Source organism: Etheostoma spectabile, chromosome 7 (genome assembly GCF_008692095.1).
Source record: "Etheostoma spectabile isolate EspeVRDwgs_2016 chromosome 7, UIUC_Espe_1.0, whole genome shotgun sequence".
NCBI classification, from domain to species: domain Eukaryota; kingdom Metazoa; phylum Chordata; class Actinopteri; order Perciformes; family Percidae; genus Etheostoma; species Etheostoma spectabile.
Window position 1 is genome coordinate 29,673,940 of NC_045739.1, and position 10,728 is coordinate 29,684,667.

The 10,728-nt window shown below is 40.5% G+C and overlaps 1 protein-coding gene across 2 annotated transcripts; it reads left to right on the forward strand.

Moving 5' to 3' along the window:
• The first annotated feature begins 1,829 nt into the window (after positions 1-1,829).
• Positions 1,830-8,044, forward strand: mul1 (mitochondrial E3 ubiquitin protein ligase 1). 2 transcript variants are annotated; one of them, XR_004332805.1, is made up of 6 exons: positions 1,830-2,060; positions 3,798-3,943; positions 4,975-5,062; positions 5,235-5,355; positions 6,383-7,222; positions 7,283-8,044. XR_004332805.1 is itself a non-coding variant. In XM_032521442.1 (5 exons), the coding sequence occupies exons 2-5, from the start codon at positions 3,824-3,826 to the stop codon at positions 7,110-7,112; spliced, it is 1,059 nt and encodes a 352-aa protein (XP_032377333.1). In that variant the 5' UTR covers positions 1,830-2,060; positions 3,798-3,823; the 3' UTR covers positions 7,113-8,044. The 2 variants fall into 2 exon arrangements, 1 of the variants encoding a protein (XP_032377333.1); XM_032521442.1 differs by having other exon boundaries at positions 6,383-8,044.
• The last annotated feature ends 2,684 nt before the right edge of the window (positions 8,045-10,728 follow it).

Below are 10,728 nucleotides of genomic sequence, written 5' to 3' on the forward strand. Positions count from 1 at the left end.
TCAGTGAGTCAGCATACACAATAACAGGGTCTGTGCTAAGTGGAATGCAGCCATCATCTATGGTTATGAATACACCTGTGCTTTTCCTACTATGACATGTCAACATGTCTGCCGTGAAAATGGTCTGTTCTATTACTTTGGGCACAGACAGTCTGTAGTCCTGGCTTCCACATGTGAAACTAATATAACACTGATGATGAACAGACCATTTATTAATGGTAGTTAACCTGTGTTTGTCCTGCTATGAAACCAGTAACAGTGTCCCAATCCATACTACACATTCATTTTATTGTGTTTTTGGAGTCAATTTATATACATGTATATCTTTAAAACAGAAAATAATGAAGTATGCGCACCAACAGCAATCAAACTGTGAACTAACACAATGACAATTGAACTTCACAAAGATATGGCACAATGATTCTCTAAAGCTGGATTCATATTTTGTCAATGGGAAAACACCAGCATTCTGTACATCACCAAAGAAATGTGACATGGTTTCATCCTCAACCAGACGCAGAGGTTGTTTTTTATTCAGAAAAGCTGTGGAGATTTTTAAAGTCTGCACACCAATTATGGACCGTCATTCCCAACCTGCAAGAAGATGTGTGCTCAGTATAACAAGTGTGCAGTTTAAGCCAGACATCATCTAGTGCTACAATTTCTCCAGCCTGGGTCAAAGGCACACTTACTCTATATCTTGAGGGTACCAGTTGTTGCGTTTTGTTAAATCTGCTTTGTATTGAAATGTGATGGCATATTCCATCATAATATAACACTGTGAATGGAGCCATTCTGCATAGTAAGTCATCTTCAACCCTCCTGTTGTCCTGGGGTCAAATTTGCCCCGTTTTTAAAAGTTTCTACATCAGAAATTTGGGATTCTTTCATCCACATTATCCAAATATCACATGGATGGTTTCATATAACGCTTCCTGCAAGTTAAACAAAGGATTGGTTCACTACTTTATAGATTTCCCCCCAAAAAACAACTTTTATAATTTCATATAAATAAGGTTTCTTGACCATGAATTTGAAAAAGAAAACCGTGTAAAACTAGTGGTGATATATTGGTGTTAGTGATGTGAACAGTATACTGATGGTAGTGTTACAAAAATGAAGAATATTTTGAAAAAAAAGCGTCAAAAAGGGATTATAAAAAGTATCTCAAACGCATCAAAAAAAGTAATAAAAAGTGTCAGAAAAGCATAAAATATATTGTTCTTTTTCAGTTTGGACCTGGGAAGACAACACAAGGGTGAAGTAAATTTTGCTGCTAGTAGGTACTGAAGTCACATTTTGAATTTAGCACTTTTACTTGTAATTGAGTTTGCAGGTGGAAAGTAACTATGTACAATATCTTTAGTCAAGTACTGTACTTATGTACAATTTTGAGGTACTTATACTTGAGTGTGACAAGGGATTTGAAAAATAATAGAATTCTCCACCTTCACCAGCTGCAACATTAAATTAATGTAGGATAAATATGAATGCATCATAACCTCCATCCAATAAAATCATTTGCATTATTCTGAAATGGGCCATTCTGCTGAAAAATTTGCATGCAGGACTTTTACTTGAAACATAGTTTTTCTACACTGTGGTACTGCTACTTTTACTTAAGCAAGCTAGCTACAAGTACAGTGTACTTCTTCCACCTCTGGTGTTTTTAGACTATGGTAACCTATTTCTACTTTTACTTAAGTAGTATAGTAGGCTATGATTTAAGTGTTACTGAGTGAGTACTGCTTGCACCACTGGTAAACAAACACACACACACACACACACACACACACACACACACACACACACACACACACACACACACACACACACACACACACAAAACAGGTGTTACTAATTGCAATAATGATAGATTTATTAAAGTACCCCAGATTTTTATTGTCTACACCTGTGTATATTTATCATACTTGACTCGACACTGACATCTGCTGGCAGGGAGGAACATTACATTTCAAGAGCTTTTATTTTGAAGTGTTGTGACCCGCAGCTGTTGCTAAACCTCTGTTGACAGTGGAACGAGTGTGAAGGGAACACAGGTTAGAGAAACCCTTTCGACAGCCGCGGTTCATACAAGCTATCAATGATAAAAAACTAAAAAAAATGCTTTGCAACATGATGGCTATAATATCTCTTAAACGGGCGGTTTAGTCGTGTTAATTTAGCTGGAGCGTCTCGAGCTAGCAAACCGCTAGCTAGCTAGTTTAGCAGGTTAGCATACATTAGTGAACTCAATCAAGGAAGTGTGTGACGCTTCTAGAAATGTAACTGTTAGCTACGCAAGTTTGTACTTAAACTAACGACGCTAAACGCTATGATTTCAGGATTTTAGAGGCTTTAGACAAAAGGTAATATCATCACCAAGCTCGTGATTTGTTGTCTTAGCATTAGCTAAGTTATCTTATGTTAATTTTAGCTTGTCGAGTGGTGAATGTGCAGCTCAAATCGTCTCACGTTCTGGACTCAAATGAATGTACAATTGAAGGAAGTCATGGCTAATATTAGCTAAATAAGCTAGCAAAATGATGCATTGTGGTCCTCGCTTTGAACTATCATCAATTTAGTATTTACCCTAGAGTGAAATGAGTAAGCTCAGTTCCCTTTGGGCTAATTTACGGTCAGTTTATCAGAATGAGATTTATATCCTTGCTAAGTAAGTTTTACTTGAATGGAATTTGCCTTGAGTGTGTTATACAATAAACATGTAAAAGGGGATAGGTTCACAGTAGCCTATGTGTCATGTTACGTGTAGTGACTGTGGGTGGGGCGTTCAAGGTCTGTCAAAGGACCTCGGTCATGTTGATGACGCCCATAGTCAGTTTGTGTGCTCAGTTTTGTTGAGTGATGGAGGAATATTCAGACCCTTTTACTAAAGTACAACTAGTAATACCATATAAAACATACTGTTACAAATTGAGGGTCAGGATGTGTTTAATATTTTGTATGTGTGTATTTTTTCTTAAATATCTTGCTAATTTTAGTATATTCTCTGGTATTTCGTTTGTTTAACTTTAATATCTTGTAACATTAATTGAAGTGTGCACTGCCTGTGAGTTTGGCGCAACAGTTCACTACTACTTGTATGTATGTGTATGTGACAAATAAAATCTCTTGAATCTTAAATGATTTAAATGTTTACGGAAGTAAAAGTAGATAAAACTATACTTGTTAAGCATCCAAAGTGAAAGTAGTCATGCAGAAATACCACTTTGTGAGCACCATATCAAATATATTATAGGCTTATTATTATGTGGTAGCTGGTTGAGAGTCAGGTAACTTTATCTACGTCTCTTCAACAATGCATCATATTGAGTAGGATGATCATTTGTGAGATCTTCATATACAAAGTAACTGTCAAATGATTGTAGTGGAGTAAAATGTTTCCTTCTGAAATGCAACTATTTTGATAATTGAGTCGTTTTATATTGAAAGTAATCCAAAACATCTGGTTTCATCTTTAATTATGTGAGGATGTGCTTCTTTTCTGTTTCATAGCAATTGAACTGATTGTCTTTGTGTGTTGAACTTCATTTTGAATGAATAAAACATTTGAATATGTCACATTAGACTGTGGGAAGTTGATATTATGAATGAATATAATTATAAGAAGCAACTGTAGAATAAAAGAGGAAAGCCGCAGAAAATGACAGTACTCAAGTTAGTTAAGTACACAGAGCTCCAAATTGTATACCACTGGTTTTGTGCACAACAAGAAACGTAAATTTGAGTGACAGGTAACATCTTAATCTCTCTGCTCATCATCTATCTTGCAACAGCAGTGAATGCTGCATATCACAGGAGGATGGACTCCAGTGGGAAACCCTCAACTGCACAGATCGTGGTTTTAGCCACCAGCTCAGCTCTGACTGCAGTCTTCTATTCCATTTACAAGAGCCGAGCTACAACAGTTGCCAGATTAAAGGTCAGTCACAGTTAATCACACTCTGTCTATGTCGTGTGAATGTCAGCAGCGTGTTAAAGGGATGGCTTGTATGTTACGAAGTGGTTTTTTTTTAAGGTACGTTTTAGGTATCTATCCATAGTCCGTGTTTTACCTACTGTAGATGGCAATTGGCACGGCCCCAGTTTGACTGTATTTAGAATATTTTCACAGCTTTACTTTGCCGTGACATTGCCCTGTTTAAGTTTACGCGGGAACTGAAGCCTTTAGGCTCGTTCGAGATGAACTGCACCTCGCCTGTAACGTGGACGAGAGCAGGCGGCAGCAGCGGGGGCGGGGACAAAAAAGCTGCGGTAAAGTCGGACAGTTTCCAGCAGATTCCAGCCGCCTTCAGACTGAACCGGAAGTGACAAAAACACTGTGGTGCGATTCCGATTTAATTAAGTATAATCAGACCCACATGTCAGCTGGTACACAGTCTCCAGTTGTTTTAACTATGACAGAGTAGCTCTCAAAATCCTCTACATGCTGATCTTAATTAACAACAGACTGTAGATGACCAGTGATCTGAACGGATTTAGTTTCTCTGACTTCAAAATCTAACTATCAGCCACACAACGTGTGTTTTGTACAGAATAAGTCTTCAAATCAGACAAATGGCAATTAAAATCCCTCCGATTCAAAAACAATGTTGATATAAAACGTCATCGTGTTAAGTCGATTGTGAACCAATCCGCTTTTAATCGATTCTGCGCAGACCTGGCTCATCTCAAACGAGCCTTCTGTCTCCACTCTCGTCAAAGCCACCAGACTCCATTGACATAAACAGTCATTTTACCTTGCTGAAGATGGGAGTTGCTGATCTACCGCTGCGTTGGTTGGTTAGTGTGTTGGTTAGTTTTGTTGGTTCCAAAACTTGCTTCTTAAACCCCCAAAATCACACAATAACCCAAACTAACTAATTGAAACTACACCACAACCCAAAATCCAAACTATCCTTTTTCATTCATTGCCTGTTATATTCCATTTATTAATCGTGTTTCTTTCCACAGGAAGCAAAGAAAGTCTCCATTGATCAGGATTTGAAAAACATCCTGTCGGAAACTCCTGGCCGATGTGTCCCATACGCTGTCATAGAAGGTCTGTTGGGTCCCCTTGAAAGCCTACATGACGCTTCAGTGTTGTGCAGTGCAGATTTACTTTGGAAAAAAATGACCAACATCTACTAATTATTTGTTTATGTAGACTTAAAATGTACAATGCATAATTACAACATTAGTTTCACACTGTGTCCTGTCTATGCCCACTGCAGGTGTAGTGAGATCTGTGAAGGAAACTCTGAGCAGCCAGTTCGTTGATAACTGCAAAGGCGTGATTGAAAGACTGACCTTGAAGGAGGAAAAGATGGTGTGGAATCGCACCACTCATCTCTGGTGAGTCACTGACGGGGTTGAAATCTTGTTAAGAGTATTCTCAGACCGTCAGAAGGCACGATGAAGCTGAAATGGCAGTTCTGTGCTATTGTGTATATAAGTCCAACTGAAAATAAATAGCATTGTTGAGCCATAGTCTATGCAGCAAATATATTAGCTCTGCAAATCACAGCATGTGTTCTCCTCTGGGTAAAAAACCCCATCAGAAACCAAAAGGAAGAACTTTATACATTATGGTTTCATGATGGATTCCTTTTGTTTTCATTGATTCGTCGGAATATTGTTGGTTCTCGGTCTACGGAGATGGTTGCTCTTGTTTTCATGCAGCCAATCAAATCTTGCATACACAGTAACATCAGTGTTCTACAATAGGCCGAGCACGCTGTCCCACTGGGCCAGACAGCAGCCTGCTGAACAGCAGCCCACATTAGCCTTCCTGCTAGAGTCCCCTTCTTATCGCACTCACAAACATGGACGCAGTCTTGTTCTGCACCTTGAACGTTCACAGTGGATAGGTGCACTGCTAACTTCAGTCTGCGGGCTAGACGGCTAATTAACTGCTCAGCTGCAGCACATTAAACAGCATTCAATGCAATGTCGCGTCGGTCGTCAATTTGCCCAAAGACCTTATTTTCTTGTTTTTTTAATAATAAAAAACAACAACTATGTGTGATTAAAGTGACAGACATAATCTAACAAAACTGGATCTGAAACGATTTCACATTGCAACTATTTTAGTATTCTTTTAATCCTTTGAGTGATTTCCAAATAAGCAGAAAGGCCGCATTGCTCCTCCAATATGAGGATTTCCATTTTATGTCATAACAAACTGAATATCTATTGGACTATTGGTCTGACTAAACAAGAAATTTGAAGATGTTATCGTGGACTTTTTTTGTACACCAAGCAACTACTCTATTGATCGAGAGAGTAATCTGCAGATAAATTTAAAAAAGTAATGAAATAATCATTAGTTGCAGCCGTACAACAACAGAACAGAACATTAATAACTGATATTTGTGAACAGGAACAACACCGAGAAAATCATCCACCAGCGCACCAACACAGTTCCCTTTGCCCTCGGCTCTCACAACGACGATATCGCCATCACAGTACGGGTTATACGTCCGCTAGACGCGGCCGAGTTGAACCTGGAGACCACGTACGAGAACTTCCACCCCACGGTCCAGTCCCTGTCCAACGTTATCGGCCACTTCATCAGTGGGGAGCGCCCCAAGGGCATCCACGAGACGGAGGAGATGCTACGGCTGGAAGACAGCGTCACAGGCGTGGGCGAACTGGTCCTGGATAACAACCTGGTCAAGCTCCAGCCCCCCAAACAGGGCTTCCGCTTCTTCCTCACTCGGCTGGACTACGAGTCTCTGCTCAGGAAGCAGGGGAATAGCGTCCGACTGTGGAAGATCTTGACCGTCGTCTTCGGCATCGCCGCATGCTCCACGCTCCTCTTCATCCTGTGGAAGCGGTACGAGCACCACAGAAAGGGCAAGAAGGAGCGAAGCATGCTCAAGGAGTTCAAGGAGCAGCAGAGGAAACGCATGCGTGAGCTCAACGTGGAAGAAAGCAGCGTGTCGCCCAGCAGCTGCACCGTCTGCCTGAGCCGGGAACGCTCCTGCGTGTTCCTCGACTGCGGCCATGTGTGTGCCTGTGCCCAGTGCTACAGCGTCCTGCCAGAGCCAAAGAAATGCCCCATCTGCCGGGCGACAATAGACAGGGTGGTACCTCTTTACAACAGCTAATGTACTGAAATGTGAGTAGGAGGTCCACTCAGTCATAACACTGGAGATACCGTATTTCATACCAAAGCTGCCTTAGGTAATATTGGTATTTTGTTGCACTTTTTTTGCATGTAGGTAGGTAGTTAGCTAGCTAGCTAGGTAGGTAGGTAGCTAGCTAGCTAGGTAGGTAGGTAGCTAGATAGATAGGTAGCTGTGCTGAATCACATTTCCCATTCAATGTTCAAATTCACTTTGAAACCTGTGAAAGGAAAACAGAGATGACTCTTGAGAGAGGAAATTGGATTCTTAGCATAGGCTTACTTTTTTTAAGGTGACATAGGTTGATCGATAGAACATTCACTAATTGTTTTTCCACGAACGTGCTTCAATTTTTATACACCTGATTCCTAAAAGCAGCACTTAAGACCTTCACTTGGAAGGGAAGTCAAATGTTGTAAATGTCACAATATAAATGTTTTATTAAAACAGAACTGTTTAATGTGCAGCCAAAAGGTTACAGCTATTATCTTGTTCCCTCTTAGATTCATAATACTGGATGAAAATAAGTTCAGGAAAGTAAATTTCAGAAAATTGGCATTTGCATTTCAGTTACTGTATAAGGCATATAATACAATGAACAAAAACAGGAAGAAGATTATGACATTAACTGTCAAATGTGTTTTGAGCACTCTTCGTATTATAATTTTTAACAAAGACTTAACATTTGCGTAATTTGGTAAACTCCTCATTTTAAAATGGGATTTGACTTAAACTTAGCCTGAGAGCATTTGGTGCTTATCGTCATTCTTTATATTTGATTTAAGAGTGTCTGCAGACTTTGTTTTTTCCTGATTTTCTTTTAAATGTCTGTACTTGGGATGTAGCTTGTGGTTCATTAAAGGTTATGTTTTGTGCAGTACAGACGGGCCAGATGAAAAGGTTGTGGTTTACACAAAATAAAAATGTCTGTGTCGATCACGTTGGACCGATACTACTACAGTACAAGCATCTGTCGAGTTGTTGGGGAGAAAGTGAGCAGGCTGACCTTGTCCTGATCTTTTCTTGATTTTGCTCTTATAAAGACGTGCAGCAGATGCTCAGGCACTAGACATTCACCACAGAGTGCACGTGTTAAAGTGGACAGTGTACCATCACAGCTGCTGATTGTTGGGATATTTCCTGGGACATTGAAGAAAAAAAACTTGTCTATTTGCAATTGAAAACCTATTAAAGACCAATACAATGTAGACTGAATATACTCAATCATTGTGTAAAATAAAGACACCAGAAGAGAGCTGGTTAAAGAAGATGGAAATTTCTGCCAGGAGAGGGGGGTGTCTGCCTGCGAGGAAAACCAGTGATTCAGGATTTGGAGTCGGAGAGCATGTATGGACACACAAATATGATGACACATGTTCCCCAATGCCAGCAGCTGTTTTCACCTCCTGAGGTTATTTTAGTGCTGTCAAATGATTAAAATATTATATATCATAATATCGCAAATAATCTCAATCGCCCATTTTTATTATATTTGAAATGTCCATTTATTTCTTTTGTTTTCTCATTTTAATTCTCTTATCAACATGGAAAAGTGGATCAGCTTTCTTAGTGCATTTTTTTTTTTTATTGAAAACATCGGCATATAGCCTAATGTAGTGTTCAAGACCCCCCCCCCCCCCCCCCCCTCCGCATATAGTCTAATGTAGTGTTCAAGACCCCCCTCAGCATATAGTCTAATGTAGTGTTCAAGACCCCCCTCAGCATATAGTCTAATGTAGTGTTCAAGACCCCCCCCTCAGCATATAGTCTAATGTAGTGTTCAAGACCCCCCCCTCCGCATATAGTCTAATGTAGTGTTCAAGACCCCCCCCTCAGCATATAGTCTAATGTAGTGTTCAAGACCCCCCCCCCTCAGCATATAGTCTAATGTAGTGTTCAAGACCCCCCCCCTCAGCATATAGTCTAATGTAGTGTTCAAGACCCCCCCCCTCCGCATATAGTCTAATGTAGTGTTCAAGACCCCCCCCCCCCCTCAGCATATAGTCTAATGTAGTGTTCAAGACCCCCCCCCCTCAGCATATAGTCTAATGTAGTGTTCAAGACCCCCCCCCCTCAGCATATAGTCTAATGTAGTGTTCAAGACCCCCCCCCCCCTCAGCATATAGTCTAATGTAGTGTTCAGGACCACCCCCTCAGCATATAGTCTAATGTAGTGTTCAGGACCACCCCCTCAACATATAGTCTAATGTAGTGTTCAGGACCCCCCCTCAGCATATAGTCTAATGTAGTGTTCAAGACCCCCCCCCTCAGCATATAGTCTAATGTAGTGTTCAGGACCACCCCCTCAACATATAGTCTAATGTAGTGTTCAGGACCCCCCCTCAGCATATAGTCTAATGTAGTGTTCAGGACCACCCCCTCAGCATATAGTCTAATGTAGTGTTCATTTTCCCACTGACATTCTCGCTTGGAGCATATAATCTCTCACACAATGTAACATTGTCCATCAATAAAAGGGGGAAAATAATACTTTTACGAGGGGGGGGATTGGCATCAGCTGTGTGCTTGGCCATCAAGTGGTAATTCAGACTGGGGGGGGGGTATTTCAGACTGGCCGTGCTGCGATGATAGCTCAGTTCACAACAATCAAACACAGATCACTTTGGTCTCGTCAGTGGAACATTTGGCAACTTTTAAAATAGAAACTTTCCATCCAGAAACTTATCGCCGTCCATTTTGGCGTCTCGCGCTCGCCATCCACTCAAAACGTAGCGTTACTACTCTTTGCCCGGCTCGCAAACCCAAACGGCGTGTGTGCGGCGTACCTGTTGTTGTGTTTTGGGTCTAGCTACATCCGGCGGGAGTTTTTCTAACGTTACTAGTTGTTGCAACAGCATGTAAAAAAAATACAAAGTTTGCTAAGCACCAAAAAAAAATTGACGCCGTTAAAATGGGTTTGCGTTAAACTGACAGCGCTAGTTTATTTAATTTTTTGCTCCATTTCAAACTGCATGTACTTTGAAATATGCAGAACAGAAGATTATTTAAATGCCTTTTACCCAAAGGCGACTTACATGCATATATGGCTCCAGACTTAAGGCAGTTTGAGCACCGAAGAATGCCCTTTATACTTTAAAATGATTCTGTATTATTCAAACAAAATGCCATTTTATCCGCCCACATTATGCCAGGGAGATCTCCGATGTATTATTTAACATTGGGATGTTGGGGCATTATTAGTATTCAGCGGCTTGCCCACAGATCTCTATTCTCCAGGAGTAAGCTGATACCGGTTGGTCCCTGAAGGAACCTGAGCTAAATGTCAGATGTAAAGTGTAATCAAGCAGGAAGAGCATTATGCACTCCCTCCCGTTGGAAGTACTGTATTGATGACACTAAAAGCCTCTTCATGCCCACTTCACCATCATAACTGACCCTGAGCTACTTACAAATATAAATGCCTTTTCTTGATTTCCGTTCCATCATTTTTAACATCTGTATTGTTTGTTAAATGTGTGTTTTTTTGCAAGGCAGCAGTGGGGGCTTTACAGGGATGGTGCATCTCTAGTGACCTTTGTTTGGATTTTCAATTTGCTCATTTAACCCTTGTGTTGTCTTCCCATTATCCATGAACTTG